At 55.5% G+C, this 21998-nt stretch overlaps 2 protein-coding genes across 8 annotated transcripts in view; one reads left to right on the top strand and one right to left on the bottom strand.

Moving 5' to 3' along the window:
• FANCA (FA complementation group A) overlaps window positions 1-6820 on the top strand; it is a 63359-nt gene extending 56539 nt beyond the window's left edge. The window contains exons 33-43 of one of the 7 annotated variants that reach the window (XM_043599927.1): window positions 91-196; window positions 1182-1238; window positions 1384-1488; window positions 2396-2508; window positions 3388-3526; window positions 4755-4832; window positions 5122-5224; window positions 5694-5769; window positions 6015-6171; window positions 6323-6415; window positions 6628-6820. In XM_043599927.1, the coding sequence (XP_043455862.1) occupies window positions 91-196; window positions 1182-1238; window positions 1384-1488; window positions 2396-2508; window positions 3388-3526; window positions 4755-4832; window positions 5122-5224; window positions 5694-5769; window positions 6015-6171; window positions 6323-6415; window positions 6628-6735 (1135 nt within the window). In that variant the 3' untranslated portion in view covers window positions 6736-6820. Of the gene's footprint in view, window positions 1-90; window positions 197-1181; window positions 1239-1383; window positions 1489-2395; window positions 2509-3387; window positions 3527-4754; window positions 4833-5121; window positions 5225-5693; window positions 6176-6322 lie in introns of those variants that run through there. The other 6 variants (XM_043599930.1, XM_043599928.1, XR_006300223.1 and 3 more) reach the window with 6 other exon arrangements.
• Window positions 6764-21932, bottom strand: ZNF276 (zinc finger protein 276). The gene is made up of 11 exons (XM_043599931.1): window positions 21690-21932; window positions 17029-17332; window positions 16639-16685; window positions 16097-16543; window positions 14841-14919; window positions 13523-13606; window positions 10166-10276; window positions 9999-10074; window positions 9615-9732; window positions 7436-7535; window positions 6764-7355 (listed from the first exon to the last, which is right to left on the bottom strand). Exons 1-11 carry the CDS (start codon window positions 21916-21918, stop codon window positions 7109-7111), a joined length of 1842 nt encoding a protein of 613 aa, XP_043455866.1. The 5' UTR covers window positions 21919-21932; the 3' UTR covers window positions 6764-7108.
• Between the last annotated feature and the right edge of the window lie 66 nt (window positions 21933-21998).

The following is a 21998-nucleotide window of genomic DNA, read 5'->3' as shown; positions in this document are numbered from 1 at the left end:
GTAGGGAGGGTGGTTACAGACCAGAGCCCGAGCTCCCAGGGAGCGACGTGAGGCCAGGCCATCGCTGCTGACGCAGCTCTTTTTTGCCAGGATCCTCCTCGGTCTGCCCCCGTCTATTGTCGTCGGCCGCCCCCAGGCCGGCCGGCCAGCCGCCCCTGACTGCACCGAGTTCTTCCACTTGGTCAACTCTGAGCTGGTAGGTGTGGGCGAGTGACCGTGGGACCCGGGGACGGGGGGGATCGATCACTGGTTCTCGAAAACTCACGAGCGCATCTGTGGTCACTTGGAGCCAGTCACTTGATTGTGTGTCGGACCACGTGGGAGTGCTGAGGGAAAGAATGGGGTACTGCTCCGGGAGCCAGCAGTCGGGGCCTCTGTGTGCCCAGCCTCGTCCCACAGCCGGAGCCGGGGCCAGCGAGGCGCAGGCATCGGATGTGGCTCCCTTCCTCGACAGCTTCAGTCCTTTCCGGAGCTCTCCTCAACTTTCAGCCGCCACGATCTGTGGAGTCTTGCACACCACGTGTCTTCGCTGCTTTCTAGTTTTGACATTTCGGGGGCACAGAAGCCAGAGGTGCCGCGAGGACCACAGGTCCCACCAGTCTGCCCTGCTTCCGGCGTCCACACTGCTCAGTGTCGGGGGCTCCATGAGCTTAAAGTGTCCTTACTTCTTAAAAATGTACAAATATGACTAGAGATTGAACTGAGGCCCCATTCTGTCACAGCTTTAAAAGGTGACTTAGAAGTCCGGGGAGATGAGACTAGGTGTTCTTTGGGTTCTTAGCAAAGGCTGCTTTCCTCAGAGCTCTCAAAAGGGCCCGTGAAGGCTGGCAGATGTGGAAACGGGCAGGACAGAGACGCAGACAAGGGGTGGAGAGGCGAGTTGCCATCCTGGCAACAGGGCCGTCAGAGTGCCGTCCTCACCTCCTGGGCCGTGTTGGGGCCGAAGTGGGCAGGCTGGGGGCTCTGGCTGCACGGAGGAGCCATGTGAAGAGGCACTGAGCCATGCAAATTCTGGGCCAGCATGCCCGAGGACAAAAGGCCAGATCTCCGGTCAGCAGTGGTGCCTTGACCCGGCTGCCATCTTCAAGGCGTGTTCTCACAGCTGGAGTCTGTCAGCAGACCCCCCCCTCCCCCCACCACCGCCGTCGGTTCCTTTCTCACTGGCTTATGCTGTTTTGCAGAGAAACTTCTCCCATGGAAGCGCATTGACCCACGACCTCACAGTCCACTTCTTCAGGGTAACTGTCTCCCTCTGTGCCTCCCCAGTCTCCTGCTCGCACCAGTTGGGCCACATCCTCTCACTTGTGCTTTGAGGCCACGGCGTCTTCCAGGGCCGGGGTGTACGTGCAAACCGCTGAGCTTCTGGCATGTTCTCTCCTCCAGGGGCTCCTCAGTGCCTGTTTACAAAGTGGAGACCCCTCCCTGACAGCAGACCTGGTCCTGACCGCGTGCCAGACTGAGTGCCCCCTAGTCCTGACCTCTGCGCTGGTAGGCACGGCCGTCTGCTCAGGGCGCTCCCGGGGCTGGCGTGGTGACCGGGGACCCAGTTCGTGTCATGCGGGAGAAATGGGGGGAGGGGCGAATAGAACCGAGCAGAACGTAGGAGGGCAGGCTTCCCTGCCTGTGCCTGCCGGGAGGGAACGTGGGTGTGGGTTCACTGTGGTTCCGCGTTGGCACAAGGCGACCCCTAGTTGCCTGTGGTCCCCCACCTCAGTTTCCCCTGTTCCGCCAGACCACCGTCTCGGGGCTTCAGAGAGGCGCTCAGCCTGGCCCTCGTGTGGCCTGACGTTCTCGGGTTGAGAGCGTAGGCTTCTTTCGGGTGTCTTTTTAAGTTTATTTTGAGAGAGAGAATCCCAGGCAGGCTCCACGCTGTCAGCACAGAGCCCACCGCGGGGCTCCATCCCCCGAACCAGGAGATCATGACCCGAGCTGAAATCCAGAGGGCCCCCCCCCCCCCCCCCGCCCGGTGCCCTGTGCTCTTAGATTCCTGACAACAGGCAGCTCCCCTGGTTTCATCAGCTGGAGCCCAGGCTCTGGCAGCCACAGGAGCCGAGCTGCCGCGCCCCCGAGTGTCTCCACTTTTCTCTTAGTCTGTGGCTCATTTGGGTGGCGTTCCCTGCAAGAGCCGTGGCGTGTGTCAAACACCCGCTCCGTCGTGTTATCTGCAGAGGAAGAGAAACCCCTCCTGGCACTGCCATGGACCCAAGTGCACAGGGCACCGCCCGAAGGCCGGAGGCGTGGGCGGGACGTGCGCCGCGCTGAGCGGTGCCCACCGGCGGGTGGGCTCCGTCTTCAGTGGTCACCTGAGGGTTCAGCATCTTGGCTGCGGGACTGAGGAGGTGTCCGGGTAGAGCCTCCCGGGACCCGCTCACTGGTGATCTCTCTCCTCTGGAAGTTGTGGTGGCCACGTCTGGAGCCTGAACTCCGTAGTCGGTGGAGGAGATGTCTCCAGGGCCCACTGCCCCAGGAGCTGCAGAGACTGTGGGAGGCCCAGCGGTTTGGCAGGAGGTGAGAGGGACGAGGGGACGGGGCGTGGCTGTTCTTTGGGACCCGCACTGGGTTATCTCCATGGACACGTTGGCCTTGACAGGCCATAGGGACAGGTCTGCCAAGAAAGGGAAGAAACAGACGCGACCTAGCAGGTTCCTGTCTGAGAAGCTCGAGGATGTTTCGGGAAAGACTGATGTTAGCAGGCCCCTGCCCAGCTTTGCTGCCCACCTACGCCCCCCCTCTCCTCTTACGCCTGCAGTCGGCCCAGGACTGATAGTGTCGGCATCACGGGGATGTGTTCGAGAGGCAGATCCGGTCTGCCCAGCTGGCGGTCTCCGGTGTCCGCCAGACTGGGGGACAGCTGTGTTCCTAGAGGCAGTCAGGAGGAGCTCACCCCACCCAGCCTCCTTTATCCCTGAGGTGCCCCGCGTACCGCTTAGGGTCACGAGTGCCTGAAGTCCCAGAAGACCAGGAAGGCCAAATTCCTGCATTATATCCCATTCATTTTTGGCCTGGTTTTGAACCTGCTGGAAACCCTTTCTGGGAGAGAACCCGAGGGTCTGAGTGGCGGGGTCCAGGTCAGAGGTCTGTGCATCGCAACCCTCTTGCAAAGCTCAGCTAGTCGGCCCCACCCGTCCCCATGTCCACAGCACAGAAGCCCGTTAAGGAGATGGGAAACCCGTCTCTAAGCCAGGGATGAGCCTGACACAGGCATAGGGCTCTGCCGGGGGTTGCTGGGGACACAGACCTTGTTTCTGCTGGCTCTGAAGCCCCTCCCTGCACGATGTGAAGGTGGGCAGGGCTGGCATCCTGACGGTTACGGGACCGAGGACTGGAGGTTTTCGACCACAACGGGGTTTTGAGGCTTCTGTGGTGACACACGTCCCTATCTCCTAGCTGCCTCCTCCCTGACACAGCATCCCCTGCGCCTGGCCCGGCCTGGCTCTCTGCTGCCGCACTTTACTTCGAAATCCAGCGAGCTGGGAAAGACAGCGTCAAGAGCCAGCTGGAGAGGCTGGGCTGCCAAGGAGAAGAGGCAAGATACGAAATTCTCTCACTTGTCTTTTCTGGCAAGCTTGCTTCTGACCCGTGCTCTGACCAGCTGCGTTTCTCATGGTTCACCTGAACTGGGCTTTTCCAAGGAGAGACAGGAAGGGCGGGGTCGTCCTGACTCGATGAGGAAGTGAAGTTTACCAGGTTGACAAGTTTAGTAATACTTGACCATCAAGTTCCCTTTTGATCTTACTCGTGTCCTCTCCACAAGCCGCTGCCCCGCGGGGCCTTCTGCGCTCCTGTTTGCACAGCCGGGGTCCCTCCAGGGTCTCCCCAGCTAAAGCGCTGGTAAACTGGAAAGTCAGAGCACCCGGCCAGGGTGGGGGTGGGGGGGATGTTCAGTCGCTTAAGCGTCTGACTCTTGATTTCAGCTCAGGCCAGGACCTCAGGGTTCCTGAGTTCAAGCCCCGCCTCCATCGGGCCCTGTGCTGACAGCGTGGAGCCTGCTTGGGATTCTCTCTCCCTCTCTCTGACACTCCCCCGCCTGCACGCTCTCTCTCTAAATAAACCTAAAAGTCAACCTGTCCAGGCTCTGGACATACACACCTGCCTGAGGTTTTTGGTAACTATAATTTAATGTGGAAAAACCCACAAGGGAGTTTCTTCTAAGTTTATTTTATTGAAAGTGATTTTAGTGGCTCCAAGTCTCCCAGGCCTGTGTGAGCTGAGGGGACAGTGTCCAGACCCCACCCAGCCGGGGTGTGTTCCAGCGGGTTGGGGCAGGTGGGCCCCTGCCTCTGGTCAGGGTGGGACGTATGGGTTTTTCTCTAGGGATTTTATAAACTTCTCCACAAGAAGCTAAGGAGTGAGGCTGGGCTGGGCGTAGTTCCCTGCAGCTCAGGGACAGCAACAGCCTGGTGTTTCACTGCTCTCACTTGTGCAAGCCATGTTTAAAGGCTCATATAAAATGACCCAGTCGGTAAAAATTTATTCTCAAATTGTCTCTTTAAAATTTTTCTTCATAAGATCCACTGAGAGGAAAAAAAGAACAATGTCCTTACTTAGAATTACTTTTTGAGGATACAATGTAGGGAATTTTATTTAAGTTTATATATTTATTTTGGGGGAGGGAGAGAGAATCCCAAGCAGGCTCTGAGCTGTCCCTGAGGAGCCCACACGGGGCTTGATCCCATGAACCGTGAGGTTCTGAGCTGAGCCGAGCCATGAGTCGCCCCAGGAATTTAATGTAAGTGCACCCGTTTTGTTTGCAGCTGCTGGTGTTCCTGTTTTTCTTTTCCTTAATGGGCCTGCTTTCATCACATCTGACCCCACATGGAAGACCTCGTCAGGTAAGGTGACCTTTCCCAGTGCGGGCCTGCATGACACCTCCGAGACCTCCTCAGTAGGGTGTCTGGGAGGACAGCCCCGGAACCTCTGTCTTGAAGGGTTTCTCAAAAGCGAGAACCCCTAGGCCTGTCCTTTGAGGTCTTACTTCAGGACTCAGGCACGAGGGTCCCTGGCCTGTTCCCCCCCCAGTCACCATTTAAGGCTCACAGGACACACGAAGGCTCCCCAGCGTGTGTGGCTGTGTGGATACTCACGACCTTCTAGTCAGCCTCCCTCTTCTGTGGGCCACAGGCTGTTGACACCCCGAAGGCTTTGGACATTTGTGCTGAGATTCTGGGGTGTTTGGAGAAGAGGAGGGTATCCTGGCTGGTGCTCTTTCAGTTGACAGAGACAGGTAAGAGGCCACTGAGACTTGATAGCAGGGGACGACGGCCTGGATCTGTCCTAGTTAGCCATCCGGGAACACAGGTGACCCAGCAGAGAGACAGGTTGCGATCCCCACCTCTTAATCTTTCTTCAGAATTAACTTTCAGATGGTTAAGAACGGGACTTTGGGCCTGACTTTACTAACTCATTTCCCAAAGTGTATCTTCTTGCCAAATACATAAGCCACATCTTGGGATAAATGCAGAATAAACTCGTTTAAAGGACAAAAGAATCCCATGGGGGTGCTGAGTCCCAGGGTGCCGCTAGGCCTTCAGGTGGGGGACAGGGGGTCTGCCTGCCTCCGCCACCAGCCCCGCTCTCCAGAATGAGGACGTCGCCCCTCGTCGCCAGGCTCCTGACGTTCCGTGAACGTGCCGACCCTAGGGTAGGCGGGCACCCACGGAGCTGGCTGAAGCCATCCCCTGTCGGTGTTGCAGGTGGCAGCCTGGGCCACGTCCTCCTCCGCCTGGCCCCAGATCAGTACGTCAGACTGCTGCCGTTCGCCTTCTACAGGTAACTGCACCGACTTCCCGGGCTGCTGCCAGAGCAATCCGGGAAGGAGTTCGTGCCCGCAGGGTCGTGCGTGGTCAGAGGAGGTGGTCCTCCCCTTCCCCCGGCCCTAGATCTCAGTACCACGGCGTGTCTCCCTCCAGACGGGACAGATGCCTATGACGTCATTCCTCAGATGAGCAGCTGCCGTGCTGATTGCCACTCACCTCTGTGAGGTCTTAGAGTCACTTGTGTCTCCTTATCTTCAGCCTTCTCTCCTACTTCGACGAAGACGCCCTCACCAGGGAGGATGCCTTCCTGCACGTTGCCGTCGACATGTACCTAAAGCTGATCCGTCTCTTCGTGGCTGGGGAAACCGGCGCACTCTCCACCGTAGCCAGCAGGAGCCGGGAGCGCCGGGGCCAGGCAGGTGACACGCCTCACAGCCCCGTGCAGCCAGCTCTCCGGGGCTTGAGGCCTGTGACAGCCCAGCCCCTAGTGGCACGGTGAGCAGATGGGGGCATCCTGACTCATCACGGGATCCCCTGACCTGCGGCTTTACCTGTCCTCTCTTCAGGGTGACCCTGTCGGCTTGATAACAGAAGCTCGTCGTTTTCTGCTGCGGTCAATACCTAGATGCCCAAAAGAGAGCTTCTCAAATGTGGCCGAGGTAACACGCAGACGCTCACTCTGCTGTGTGTGTCGAAGAGCAAACGAGAGTGCTGTAGATACAGCACTTCCATTAAGAGGAGAACCCGGGGGTGCAGCACTTGCACTGTGGCCAGGCCACTTACCTGCTGGGCTGTGGTTGCCAGCTTCCCTGTCCCCAGGCCCCGGGTGTCTGGGGGCTGCACTCGGCTGAGCACAGTCGGTTTCTTGCAGCTGCTGGCCACCAGTGCGGACTGTGACCCGGACGTGAGGGCCGCCCTCCTGAGCAGACAGCAGGCCAGGCCGGATGCTGACCTCTACCGGGAGCCCCGGCTCTTCTGACTGGACCCTGCGCGGCGCACAGCCCGGCTCCTTTGTAAATAATTTATTACGAGCATAACACGGAGCTCTTGCACTAGAAAGTGGATTACAAATCTCCTTGATTGCTTTAGTGGGGAATAGGAATCAATGATTTAAAATCCATCTGGCCCCAAGGTCAGTATCGTGGGTAAATGCTGGTCCCAGAGCGGACGCTGGAAAGGCTACGGGAGTTGCACGGTGAGCCCCCCTTCACCGTACTGCTGTCCAGTGCCCTCCTGACACACAGGTGAGGGGACACGGCAGGGGGGCTCCAGGGCAGCGGGCGAAGCTGTGCCATCAGGTCTCAAATGAAAGAACTATTGAAACCGTCTGAACCCCATTTACCCGCCTGAGTTCAGGTGGGCTCAGGCTTCACAGCCTGGCCCTCCGTAGTCCCGCATGGTGGCTCCAGGGGCAGGGCCTTGTCCTGGGTCTGCGTCAGAGGGTGGACCATGGACATGTGCACATTGAGGTTGTGGGCCTTCTCGAACCGCCGGCCACACTGGTCACAGGCAAAATCCAGCTCGGTCTCAGCCTTGTGTTTAGTCATGTGGTACTTCAAGGATGCGCGCTGCCGGCACTGGAACCCACAGACTTCACACCTGGGGGACAGGGCCAGGTGAGCAAGGGCGTGGGTGCCAGAAGCACGGCCATGTGGAGGCGTGCCCATCCCCACACTTACTGCAGAGGCTTGGCTCCTGAGTGGCGCATCTGGTGGACGAGAAGGTGTTTCCGCTGCTTGAAGGTCTGGCCACACTCATCACAGATATAGTTCCGCACCTCTGGGGACCAGAGAGGACCAGAGATGGCATGAACACAGGCACGAAAATGCCCAGCCCTCCCCGGGGGCCTGGTGGCCCAACGTGGTGTTTTCCTTACACTCAAGGCCCAAGCAAGGGGCCTGTGCAAATCTAATTTTATTCAGAGATTTAAAAAAGTTTTTCAAATCTGAGAGAGGGGAGAGAGAATCCCAAGCAGGCTCCATACAGTGTCTGCGCAGAGCCCGACATGGGGCTCCAACTCCTGAACCGTGAGACCATGACCAGAGCGGAAATCGTCAGATGCCTAATCGACTGGGCCACCCAGGCGCCCCAATGAAAAACATTTCTAATACAGAGTTTCTTATTAATAATAGAGCCCTCCAAATTGCTTGAAAATGTCATCTCGCTGGGACTTCCTCTTCATCAGATGGGTCCATTTGAAGCCTGTTTTCCTCAAGGGAAACTAGATCCGCTGAGCAGAAGTTCCTCGAGGAAGCCCAGTCTATAAAGCTTCACAGGCGACTGCCACCTTACAAACTCTACAAACCATACTGGGCCCTTGGTCGGGGAGGGGATGTCTACTTTGGAGATCAGTTTCTTAGGCTCTTGGACAAAAACTGAACAGTCCCTTCTCCTGGACACGCACCTGGGGTGGTGGCCACAAGCTTCTGCCTCACTGCCATTTCCAATCCCACCTGCTCAGTCATCTACAAGCACCTGACACAGCTTCCCACATGGGCTTGTCCTGTGCTAGGTACGATCCCCCTTTACAGCTTAGGCTCTCCTCTTGGGTGTTTCAGGAAAACTGCTAATGGTTGTGATCACTGGGGTCTCGACTGAGACCAGCAGCCTGAAGACCCAATTTAAGGGAATGTCCAACAAGGCTTAGAACAAAAAACACAGGAAAATGGTTTCACTGTGAAACCAGCAAATACGACCCAACCATAAAATGGGCTCAGTGAAAAAAGTAAACCAGAATGACTTCCTACAGTAAATTTTTTTTTAAGTTCTGGGGCACCTGGGTGGCTCAGTCGGTTAAGCGTCCAACTTCGGCTCGGGTCGTGATCTCCTCGTTCGTGGGTTCGTGCCCCAGAGCCTGGAGCCTGCTTCAGATTCTGTCTCTCTCTCTGACCCTCCCCCGATCATGCTTGCTCGCTCTCTCTCAAAAATAAACATTAAGAATAATTTTCTTTAATTTTGAGAGAGGGAGAGAGAGAAGCCCAAGTAGGCTTCATGCTGTTAGCTCAGAGTCTGATGTAGGGCTCGATCCCATGAACCATGAGGTCATGGCCTGAGCCGAAATGGAGTCGACACTCAACCAACTGAAACGCCCAGGTCAGGTGCCCCTACCATTAAGTTATGTGTACAGTTACAGTTTAGGGATAAATACAGATTCAGGGGGCGCCTGGGTGGCTCAGTCAGTTAAGCGGCCGACTTCAGCTCAGGTCATGATCTTGCAGTCAGTGAGTTCAAGGCCCACGTCAGGCTCTGTGCTGACAGCTCGGAGCCTGGAGCCTGTTTCAGATTCCGTGTCTCCCTCTCTCTGACCCTCCCCCATTCATGCTCTGTCTCTGTCTCAAAAATAAATGTTAAAAAAAAAAATTTAAATACAGATTCAGTGCATCAATCTTCCTTTTCTTCCTTAATAGACTTGTTTTTTATTTTTGAGAGCAAGCAAGAGCATGAGGAGGCAGAGGGGGAGAGAAGCCCAAGCAAGCTTCGCGACACAGAGATCGCCCCGAGCTGAAATCGAGGATTGGGTGCCTGACTGACCCAGGCGTCCGTCTTTTAAAGGGGGTGCTGCCAACTCAGGAGAGCGGCTCTGTGAGCAGCAGCAGTGGTCGGAATGCGGCACACGTGTAGCTCTGGGTTTTCTAAGACCTGGGGGTGTGGGTCACGTCGTTAAAACTGGAGGGGAATCAAACCGTGACGGACGCGCGGGGTCGTCACGTGCAGAAAAGGCACTGGGGTTTCCTCACTGCCAGTTCCAGCCGCTTCTGCCCGACCCACGAGGCGGCCAGACACGGCCCCAGGCCTCTGGGAAGGGCGGCTGGCCCACGGGCCGGCGGAGGTGAGCGTGTGCCAGAGCAGGGCCCGTACCTGTGTGGATCAGCTTCACGTGGCGCTGCAGGTAACGATCGATCATGAACACCTTGTTACAGCCGGGGTGGGGGCACGGCCTCTCCCGGACCTCCTCGTGGTGCTCCTTTATGTGCTTCTGCGGGGGCGACAGCAGGGCCCTGAGCGCCCCGGCCGGGACAGTCACCCCCTCCCACGGGTCCTGCGCGGCCCCCTCAGAGGAAGAGATGCAACCACTCCTCACACGACGAGAGGCGGGTGCTTTTCCCAAGAGCGGAGGGCTCCCCTGGGCCCCGGCCCGCGTGAGCCCTCAGCTACAAGTCTACACCGGGCTCCACGCAGACGTCTGGTCCTCCGGGTCAGCTACAAAGGCCGCCCCGCGCCCAGGGCGCTGCCCCTCCTCACCTTCATGCCGTCGGCCCCGCGGTACACGGCTGTGCAGCCCTGGTAAGGGCACTTGTAGATGGTGGGCAGCTCCTCCCTGCAGAGCACGGCACACGTGGAGTTGCCGCCTCGACAGGCGACCTCCCCCCCCCCCCCCCGACCCCTTACCCCCCACCCCAGGCCCTCACCTCTCACAGCGAAGCTTGTTCTTCCAGCCCGGCTTGGGGCCCGGTTTCTTGCGCATTTTTGGTTCTTCAGCCTTCTTGGCTTCTTTGCTTTCACTCTTTTTACCAGAGACCCTGTGAGGGGAAAAGAAAAAGAGACGTCATCAGACTCTGAGACGCTTCTCCCTCCTCAAACGGGAGAGGTGGGGCTCCTGCCAGGCTCCCACGGCAACCTGCTTGCGTCTCCGTGCTCACTGGTGGCCTTTGGACCGACCCCTGGGCGCCAGGGCGGGAACAACCCCCAGCAAAGTCCCAGACTCCGTACTGCTACCTCGGGAAGGCGAGGTGTGGGGACGGGGACCATGCTAGCTACAGGAGGGGGTTTTCAGGACAAACTTCACTCCTGAAACAGAACCAAACGTTATTTGGAGACGTCATGCTAAACAGTGAAGTGGAGAAGTTTTAGGGGTCAGTCCCCCCGTCAAAACGACCACTAGGCTAGAAAAACATCAGAACCAACACTCTGGAACCCGCTGGGAGGCGCACAGCTCCAGGACCAGGCGAGGGCTCAGAGGGAACAGTGTGGTCTTGGGGACAGAGCTGTGAGCGGGCAGTGAGGACCTCCCAGTCTGGCAGGTCCCTGAGGGACCAGTTCAGGCCCAGCAACTAATCCCCTGTGGGGGTCTAGTGAAGATTTAAAGAGACATGCACACTTTTTCTTCCCACTTGTTCGATCCGGGCATTTAAGGAAAACTGTCGAGAACAACGGGGAACTTGAAGGGCGTTATATGGCAAGTGTAGAGCTAATGTCATCCTCAACGGTGGAAGATTCAAAGCCTTGCCCTCAGATCAGGACCAAGTAAAGGTGCCCGTTTTCACCACTGCTCTTAGAAGATTACCCCTATGCACAAACGATATGATCTTGTATGTAGAAAACCCTGAAGAATCCACACACGCAAAAATAAACGAGTTCAGCAAAGTGGCAGGGTACAAAATCAACACACAAAAACTAGTTCTACCTCTACACATTAACAGTGAACAAAATGGAAAGTTTTTAACTCATTTGCAACCGCATCAAAAAGAAGAAAATACTGTACTTAGGGACAAACTTAACCAAGAAGGTGAAAACCTGTATGCTAAAAACCGCAACGCACTGCTGAAAGAAATTAAGACCTAAGTAAGTGCAAAAACATCCCACGTTTATGGACTAGCAGGATTTAATATTGTTAGGATGGCATTACTTCCCAAGCAATCTACAGATTTGATCCCTATCAAGACCCAGTGGTGTTTTTTGCAGAAACAGAAAAAGCTATTCTGTTTCACACGGAATTTTAAGGGATACGGAATAGCTTAATAATTCTGAAAAACAAAGCGGGAGGACTCAAACTCCCTAATTCCAAAATTACAAAGCTACAGTAATCAAAACCGTGTGGTTCTGGCACGGAAAAACAGATATAAAGACTAACTGAACAGAACTGAGAGACCGAGTATAGACCATCACAAGAAAAACGAACTGATTTTTGACAAGGGTGCCAAGACCACTCAATGGGGAAAGGACAGTCTCTTCAACATACGGTGTTGGGAAAGCTGGATGTCCACAGGCCAAAGAATGCAGGTGGGCCCTTCCTTTGCAACATACATGACCTAATGGACCAAAGACCTACACATAAGAGCTAAAACGCTCAAACTCTTAGAAGAAAACGCTGCCTTTGATGTGACAACAGTTTCTTAAACGTGACATCAGAGACAAAGCAATACAGGGGCACCTGGGTGGCTCAGCTAAGTGCTCCAACTGGCTCAGGTCATGATACTGTGGTTTGTGGGTTCAGGCCCCGCGTCGGGCTCTGTGCTGACAGCTTGGAGCCTGGAGTCTGCTTGGGATTCTGTGTCCCCCTCTCTCTCTGCCCCTCTCCCGCTCATGCTCTGTCTCTCTCTCAAAGATGAATAAACGTTAAGAATTTTTTAAATAAATAAACAAAAAGAAACTCTCTGATGACCTTACAGGCTTCTCCTCTTCTCCTTATCTAACAACTGTTCTTTGAGGCTTTGCCGTGTGTCCCCTCCTCATTGGCCTCCACCCTCTTTTGTGCGGCTCAGGCACCCTGTCAGAGCCACACTGTGACCAGGGAGTCATCATTTCCCTCCCACGCTAGATCACACGTCTGTTGAGAGCAGGCGGCTTCAGAGAGCCTGTGGGTTCACAAGTGCATCCTTGACAGGTATGGGCTGAAGTCCTTGGAGACACTGGAGGACCCTGCTCCTTGCTCTCCCTTTCTGCCCCCTCGGTCACTCAGGCTCCTGACTCTCACTTCTCACCGGAGCCGCGGGGCCCTAATTAACACATCCTAAGTCCCTTCTTATCTGCCCCAGCTATGGACCCAGACAGGTATGTCTGCTGAAACAAAGTCCCGTGCACCAGGGAGGCTCAGAGGCCCTGTCCCAGGTTTCCAGTTGTGACTCACACTGTAGTACCTAAGGGACAACGTGGCCATCGGGCCTGAGTGTGCTGGCTCCGAGCTGTGGTCAGCCCACTCCAGCTGGCCCCACCTCCCGCAGAGCCTGGCTTCGGTTTCTCTTTCCACAGCCACGTCAGAGCCCAAAGGAGAAGGAAAGTCAGGCTGGCTTCTGTTTCTGGGCTGCATCCTCCTGGGTGATACTGTTGCACTCTCGTGTTTTTATTCTACTGTGAAATGCTCCTAACGCTCAGGTGGGGCAGCAATTATGCGCAGGTGTTCTGGGTGTTCCTGGGCATGAGGTTGGGAGAAAAGTGACCCAGGTAAACATCAGCCTTCCCTACCAGGATGCTACATCCAGAGAGAAAACCCAAATCTCGGAAAAGGGAAGGTCAAGACAAGGCCACAGAAGCAACTCTCTAAGGAGGTGGCACAGAAATCAGTGCCAGAGGCAGATCTGAGAGGAACTGCAGGGCTGGGGCCCGAGCCTCTGAGGGCCTTGCTTGGCACAGAAGCAGAAAGAACTGCAGGGTGGAGGTTACTGCAGGAAATCCGTGGCCGACGGGAGACACTAGTGTGGTGTGACCAAGGGTTAGGGCTGGCAGAGAGGAAGGCGGGAGCTCCCCAAATGAGGCTGAGTCACAGCCACAGGCCTCCTGCCACTGTCACGTGCCACTGAGACCGGGTCCTAGCACTGAACGAGGAAAGCCTCCCCCACCCCCCAGAAGCCACACTCAACGGGCTAAGGGGGTCAGGCCGAAGAGCAGCAGAAAACGTGCTGAGCGAGGGCAGGCCGGGAAGGATGAGCCTCCGTCCCCTGCCCCCACTACTCCCGCCCGGTGACCCTACCAGGCAGACGTAGGTTTCTAGGCTCCCAGTGGTGCCCCTCCCAGACCCCAAGGACACGCGGCAGGACTGTCCTCCTTACTTCTTTTCTGGGTAAGGTTCAAAGGATTCATCTGACGACTGGGTACTTTGCTTCTTGTCATTTTCGTCTTCACTCAGGATGTCTCTAGGGAAGAAGAGAGCACCTTCAGCAAAGGCCTGGGGTGCGTGACAGCTCCAGTGACACTTCCTGTCTACAAACACCACCAAATCTCCATACTCCGTGTTTTAGCTCTCCTGCAAAGGTCTGAAGAAACCTAAAATCCCCAAATCTCTGATCACATCTCCTAACAGAAAGGGCAGGCCAGGGTCACTGAAGTCCCGCAAGGCGACAATCCCCCAGAAGCCACACTCCCTTCACACCAGGACCCTGAACTTGTCGAGTCTCTCTCTGGGGCCCCAGGCAGCACAGGAAGACCTCAAGGAGGTGGGCTTCTCCAGAAGTGGACGTTTAGATTATGAGGCACCTACTCCCCCTAACTGGGAGCACCTATCCAGCTGACAGGTCAGATGTCAGCTGGCCACCTTGCAAAGTCACAAAGGCCAGAAAAATATCTGCGTATCCATGACCTTTACCCTCGAGTGTGAGTAACTGCACAGTCTCTGCAGGGCAGCAGACGGAACGAAGCCTGGCAGGGCACGGCCTTCCCCCACAGGCCACCACTCATCTGCAGGAGACTCGAGGCTGGCCGGCGGCCTCTAGGACAGCCTGCGACCACTCCTGGTCCCGGGGGTGTTTCTAGCAAACCCACTTGGGTTCTTCCAGCATCTTGTTCACCATCGACAGACACCCCACAGGAGTCGTGCCACAAATCGTGCTGTCTTTCTCCCTGTTCAGACAAGGGTGCACCTGCGTTCCAGCCACAGATTACGTGGCAGTGTGGAAAGGGGGTGAAGGCCGACCAGTGTGTGGCAGCCACCATGAGTGGTTCTCAGCCGACAAGCAGGAGGCGGTCCCAGCAGCGAACAGTCCCCAACAGTGGCTCATCCTCCTTACAGAGCCTCCGCCCCAAGTCACGATCCCGTCATGACACAAGGCCAGAGACCAACTTCCCATTTTAGTAACGTCTTTGGCTGGCACGAAACCACGGCCTTGAAGGAGACAAGGCAGCAGCAGCGAAGGGGCAACCATAGGGCTCTAACTTCCACACCACCCTGGTCGTGCTCCCCTTCCAGATACGTCAGGTCTAGGAGGCCCCCGTCAGGAACAAGGAGCCTGGAAGCACCCTCGGCCATTCGTCTCCTTCCAACTGAGAGAGGGAGAGGGCCCCGGCCCGGACACAGGCAGAGAGCACACAGGTTGGCGGAGTTTGATTTTCCAAGGAGGAATGTTAGGCTATTTAAACCCACTCTTCTCTCACCCCTCAGAAAGGTCACTGAACTCGTCTTTTACCCGATCATCCGAGGTTGAAGACGGAACCTGCTTCTCACCCAACCGCCCTGAGAAACAAAGAACAAGGCTCCCATTACCAACACACAGCGCAGGCAGTGCTCCCCAGCAAGGAGGCGTGTGCCCATCGGACAACAGAGCCTTCCCTGTGGGGAGCCTGGGGTCCTCCAGGCTTAAATCCCACCCGCCTCCCAGTCCCGCCCCCCATAAGGTCCCTACACAGCCCAAGAGGCCACCCCCATGTCTAGCACAGGCACGGACGGCACCAGGCATCAGAAACCCGAGCCAACGGTTCACGTCAGCAAGCCCAGCCCTTCCCAGAGGTTCGGATCCAGCTGTGTCAGGCAGGGACGACTCACACTTTGTGGGTGTTCCAAAACATTAAAGAAACGTTAATATCAAACCATTAATATCACACTGCATGCACGCAGTTTAAAAGGCCAAGCAGTTCAGTTCTGGGGCACCTGGGTGGCTCAGTCGGTTGAAAGTCCGACTTTTGATTTCGGCTCACGTCACGATCCCAGGGTTATGGGATGGAGCCCTGAGTTGGGCTGAGCACTGAGCGTGCCGCCTGCTTAAGATTCCCTCCTCTCTCTCTCTCAACCATCTGGGCAGCTGCATTTTAAAATGCTACCAAGAGCTGGACCACAGGAGCAGCCCAGCGCTCCACGTAGGCGACTGCACAAACAGAGGCTGAGGGAAGAGGGAGGGGGAGCCAACTCCGCCACCTGAACGCAAAGTCCGTGAGCAGCTGCCCCCACACCACAGCACCGTGGGACCGGGTCCCACACAATGGCCCTGTGTTCCCTCTTGGCCACTTGGCAGAGGAGCCCATCTACGCAAGTCCCACCGGGATGTCACCAGGACGCCGGCGGAGACCCAGGGAATGACCCGCAGCTGGCCCAAAAGAGCCTCAGAGGTCCCAGCTGCCGTCTTCTCCCACGTCCCACAACAAAGACCCCCTTCTTCTCCCTCCTTTGGTCCCCTGGCCCCGAACAGGCTTAGAGAGGAAGACCAGACGGCAGATGAGCAAGCCTTTACAAAAACTGCTGGAAGAGGGTCCCCGGGCCCTCCCCCTGTCGCTCAGGTCGGCTCCTCATCACTTCCCCCGGAGCCTCCATACGCAACACAGTGACCACTGCCCATAACAATACAGACACCCGCCCCCCACTGCGGGCCTGCCTCCAGACGAGGAATCCTGATCCAGTAACCCAGAGGAGCTCCTACCTGGGGCCCCACTTGGGGGAAAGCTTGGCTGAGGTGGGGGGCACAGGCCAGGCCCTACGGGGTTGACATCTGAAGGAGGCGGGGCCACGTCCGCGCCGGGCAGGGTCTCGGTCTCGGCTGGAGTTGTGGTCGCTCTGCCCTGGGAGCTCTGAGGGGCAGCCCCAGTAGGGTTGGACCCCCGATGCTGGGTGAGCCACGGGGCCATCTCCTTGTCCCATGTCCATTTGACTGCCAGCGCACTGTCCAGCAAAAGAGCCCCGCAGCTGGAGTCGGCGTCCATGGTATAGTCGTGGCCTTGGTCACAGCCCCACACGGCTTGGATAACACCGCAGTACTCGGAGGACAGTGTCCTCTGGAGGCTAGGCAGGGCCCCGCAGCTGGCTGCGTGTCCGTGCACCCAGGCCACCAGGTCGCGCAGGCCCTGGGGGCTCGAAGTGATCAGGTCCACTGAGGAAAGGCACAGAGACGCCACACCCATGGCCAGTCAGCACCCAGCCCACCTCGAGCCTAACCCACAGACCACACGCCGAGGGCACACTCACCCAGACACGCTCCCTCCTCTGCCCCTGGCGGGGGCTGGGCACCGACCCTGTAAAGCATCAGCATGGCCGTGAGTGGGGCTGGCCGTGAACAAGATGCAGGTTCACCAGACTCCTGTCACGGGCCGCCTCTCCCACATGCAGTCTGACCTTCTACTTCCAGAGGTTGTCTCCTTACACCCACGGCCCTCTGTAGCCCTCACCTCCCCTGAGCACGTCTGTCCGTCTCCCTCACACCAGCCACGCTGGTGGTCACCCGTGTCTGCTGCCCGAAGCAGGACCGGCTCCCCGCTGCAGAGGTTCCCCGGCGCTCACTGTGCCTAGACCAGCCCCAGCACACAGGGTGCCTGGCCCCTGAATGCCCACCAGATGAAAGGAGGAGGGGATGCCTACTTTGTGCAAGTCTTCCGGTGGCCCGCGGGGGAGACGTTGACTCTCTGCAGGAAGGACTTGAGGAGGCCGTGGCACTGGTAGAACTGAGCGTGGCAGTTCTTGCAGACAAACTGAGACAGAGCTGGGTCCTGGTGGACAGCCACCCCCAGCAGGTGCTGGAAGTCCCTGATGAAAACACGCTCCCCCGGGGGTGGTCTGTCTGCGCTCTCCCCAGGTGCCCTGCCAGAAATGCTGCGGAGACTCCGTGAGGAGAACTTCCCGTGGCAGAGGCGACAGTGCCCCATGGCAAGAGCCCGGCCTGTTCCTGGGCAAGCACAGAAGACACTGAGTCAGGCAGGGCTGCTGGCTGCACAGAGCACTGGAAGACACGTGCTCCTCGGAAGACAGCAACGTGGCCTGGGGAGGTGAGGCCCAGGATCTGCCATCCTCCCAGTCCTTGAGGGGGAAGAACGCTCCACGGCACTTCCCCAGACGCATCCCAGAAACACAAGCCCACGTCTGAGCCAAAGGCAGGGCTTTGGGCTCTGGGCTCTGGGCTCCCAGCTGAACATACAGCCTTTTGGGAGATACGGTCAGTGGAGGGTCTTCTGGTCCAGAACACCTTCCAGATAATTCTAAGTGCATCTAGAACAAGGCCACAATTACTCTAATAACAAAACCAAACAAAGACACCACAAGAAGAGAAAATTACAAGCCAAGATCCCTGATGAATACGGCTGCAAAAATCCTCAGCAAAACATTAGCCAACCAAACGCAACAATACTTTAAAAGGCTCACATGACATGATCCAGCGGGACTTATTCCAGGGGCGCAAGGATGGTCCGACATCCACGTATCAACCAACGTGACACAGTAACAAAATGAAGGATTAAAATCATGAGCATCTCAATAGATGCAGAAAAAGTGTCTGACAAAATGCAACGCCCATTCATGATTAAAATTCTGAACAAACTGGGTATAGAGAGAATGTACCTCAACGTAATAAAAGCCACAGATAATAAGCCCACGGGTAACATCATACTCACAAGTGAGAGCTCTCCTCTCAGATGAGGAACAAGATAAGGGTGCTCACCCTCACCATTTTTATTCAACACAGTGTCAGAAGTCCTAGCCAGAGCAATGAACCAAGAAAAATAAGAAATATCCAAGTAAGTAAAAAAGGAAAAAAAAAACCTGTCTCTGTTTGTAGATAATATGGTATTATATATGGAAAACCCTAAAGATGTCACCAAGAGATTCTAAGAATAAACAAACTCAATGAAGTTGCAGGATACAAAATCAATAATGAACTATCAGAAAAACAAATCAAGAAAAGTCTCATTTACAACTGCATCAAAGGAATAAAATACCTAGGAATGAATTTAACCAAGGAGGTGAAAAACCTTATGCTGAAAAGTGTAAGACACTGATGAAAAACAGTGAAGACGTGAACAAATAAGTATTCCGTGCTCGTGGATTAGGAGAATTAATACTGCTAAAATGTTCACGCTACCCAAAGCCATCTACACATTCAATGCAATCTTGGTCAAAATTCCAGTGACGGTTTCCCAGAAACACAACAATCTTAAAATTTATATGAAACCACAAAAGATGCCAAATCGCCAAAGTAATCTTGAGAAAAAAGAACAAAGCTGGAAGCATCATACTTCTTGATTTCAAACTATAGTACAAAACCACAGTAATCAAAACAGTAGAGAACGAGCATAAAAAAAAAAAAAAAAAAAACATAGGTTGACGGAACAGAAAAGACAGCCCAGAAATAAACTCATACGTATGTGTGGTCAATTAATTTACAAGAAAGGAATCAAGAATATATAATGGGGAAATGACATTCTCTCTAAAAAATGGGTGTTGGGAAAACTAGACACGCACATGCAAAAGAATGAAACTTGATCCCCATTACTTAAACCACAAACAAAAATAAACTCAAAATGGATTAAAGACCTAAATGTGAGACCGAAAACCGTAAAGCTCCCAGAAGAAAACACAGGTAGTAAACTCCTCATCGGTCTTGGGGATCATTTTTTGGATTTGACACCGAAAACAAAGTCAATGAAAGCAAAAAAAATAAACAGGTGGGACTACATCAAACTAGAAAGCTTCTGCACTGCAAAGAAAACCATCAACAAGATGAAAAAACAACCTACTGAAAATAGGGAAACCTGAGAAATACTGAAACCTGAGAAAACATCTGCCTGTCGCATCTAAGGAACTAATATCTAAAACAAAAAGAACTGACACAGCTCCAAAGCAAAAACCCGATCAATTAAAAACCAGGCAGCAGACATACATTCTTCCAGAGAAGACACACATACAGCCGGCCAACCAGCAGGCGAACGAGCCCAGGTGTGCGGCCGAGCGCTCAGCACCACTGCTCGTCAGGCAGATGCAAATCAAAACCACAATGAGCTGTCACTTCACGCCTCTCAGGATGGCCGTTACCAAAAAGACAAGACACGACGAGTGTCGTGGGGATGTGGAGAAGAGGCAACCTTCGGGCACTGCCGGTGGGAACATAAACTGGTGCAGCCTCTATGGAAAACGGTATGGAAGTTCCTCAAAAAAACTAATAAAACCACCATTTGGACCAACAATTCCACCTCTGGGTATTTATCCAAAGGAAATGAAAACACGAGCTCAAAAAGGTAGGTGCGCTCCCGTTTTCACAGCAGCATTATTTACAACAGCCAAGGTGCGGGAACAATCTAAGTGCCCACTGACTGAGAAACAGATTTAAAAAAGCGGGGGTGTGTGTATACACACACACACACACACACACACACACACACACACGCTCTCTCCCACAATGGAATGTTACTCAGCCATAAGAAAGAAGAAAATCCTGCCATTTGGGACAACACGGATGGACCCTGAAGGTACTACGTTAAGTGAAAGAAGTCACACAGGAAAAGATAAATACCATACAATTTCACTTATAGGTGTAATCCTAAAAATACACAAAAAAACCCCAACTCACAGAGAGCAGACTGGTGATAGCCTGAGGTGGGTGGTGGGGAGGGTGCGGGACGGGATGCAGACGATGGAGGAAAATGGTCAAAAGGTACAAATTTCCAGGGCGCCCGAGCGACTCAGTCGGGTAAGCATCCGACTTCGGCTCGGGTCACGATCTCGCGGTTCGTGGGTTCGAGCCCCGCATCGGGCTCTGTGCTGACAGCTCGGAGCCTGGAGCCGGCTTCGGATTCTGTGTCTCCCCCTCTCTCTGCCCCCACCCTGCTCGCTCAGTCTGTCTCTCTCTCTCCCTAAGATAAACATTAAAAAAAAAAAAAAAAAAAAAAAAAAGGTACAAATTTCCAGTTCTAAAACAAGTCAATCTTGGCGATGCATATCGTATAGCAGGGTGACTACAGTTAATAATACTGCGCTGTTGGGGGCACTCAGGTCATGATCTCGCAGTCCGTGGGTTCGAGCCCCGCATGGGGCTCTGTGCTGACAGTTCGGAGCCTGGAACCTGCTTCGGATTGTGTCTCCTCCTCTCTGCCCCTCCCCACCCGGTGCTCTGTCTCTCTCTCTCTCAAAAGATAAATTAATTAAAACCAAGAAAAGACACAGGGCACCTGGGCGGCTCCGTCGGTTAAACGTCGGACTCTTGAGCTGTGCTCAGGTCATAATCTCAGGGTTCCTGAGTTCGAGCCCCGAAACGCTCTGTGCTGACGATGTGAAGTCTGCGTGGGATTCTGTCTCTCGTCCTCTCTGCTCCTCCCCTGCTTGTGCGCTCTCGCTCTCTCTCACAAAATAAACAAATAAACTTAAAAATATATACACAAACTTTTTTTTTTAATAATTTTTTTTCAACGTTTATTTATTTTTGGGGGGACAGAGAGAGACAGAGCATGAACGGGGGAGGGGCAGAGAGAGAGGGAGACACAGAATCGGAAGCAGGCTCCAGGCTCGGAGCCATCAGCCCAGAGCCTGACGCGGGGCTCGAACTCCCGGACCGCGAGATCGTGACCTGGCTGAAGTCGGACGCTTAACCGACTGCGCCACACGGGCGCCCCACAAACTTTTTTACTAAATGCCTTCACAGCTACAGAGCTTCAAGAAAGAAGCTAGAAACTTTCTTCCTCCTCAAACCTTGCTCCTGAGACCAGCCCCGAAGAAGCCTCCTCCAGGATCTACCCCCCGAGCCTGTCAGCAAGTGTAGACGAAGCCACCCCCACCCCCACCCCCAGGGGGATTCAACGAGAGAGCACACAATCCATCACACGAAAGCAATGTGCACGTTCTCGCAGACACCACCTGCCAGGCGAGGGCCTCTCGCACTTTATCCACTCAGCTCTGTTTTAAGGAAGACGAAACAGGCTCAGAGACGTTAAGCATCTACCTCAAGGCTACAGAGCACACGGCAAAACCAGGATTGACTCTGGCCGCTCGGGCTGCAAAACTTAAGCAATAATTACTTAATAAGCCGAGACTGGGCACCGAAGGGTCAGCGGCCTTGCGAAACGTCACCCCGGACGCCGGGCAGAGGCCGCTCTCACCCCTTCCCTGGGGGGAGGCCTCGTCGGCAGAGGGGCCCAGGGACGCCGAGGGGGAGAAGGCTCCCGGGGGAACGTGGTCCCCGGGGAGACGCCGCGGTCCCGGGGACCCCCGGCTCCGCCCGCCCACCCGCGACCCGCCCCCGTGCTCCCGGCCGGACCCACCTGCCTCGTCGGCGCCGTCCTCGCCCGTGTCCCCGCGGGCCCGCGCCAGGCCCCAGCCCAGCCGAGCCGCCACCAGGGCCGCAGCCTCGTCCACGCTCGGCCCGCTGCGGGCCGGGCGGCCACGGGTCCGGCCGCTGCCACAGGCGCCGCCGCCGCCGCCGCCGCCGGAGCCCCCGCGCTGCCCCGCCGTCCCGGGAGACAGGAAGCGACCGAGCCGGTCCCGCTTCATGGCGGCGGCCGCGGCTACAGCCCGGGCCCGGCGCTCCGCCCCGCTAAGTCCCGCTGGGCACGGCTCGGCTCGGCTCGGCT

The sequence above is a fragment of the Prionailurus bengalensis genome, chromosome E2, assembly GCF_016509475.1.
Source record: "Prionailurus bengalensis isolate Pbe53 chromosome E2, Fcat_Pben_1.1_paternal_pri, whole genome shotgun sequence".
Taxonomy (NCBI): Eukaryota; Metazoa; Chordata; class Mammalia; order Carnivora; family Felidae; genus Prionailurus; species Prionailurus bengalensis.
Note: the sequence above shows the minus strand (reverse complement) of the source record. Positions and strands in the feature narration are given on the sequence as shown.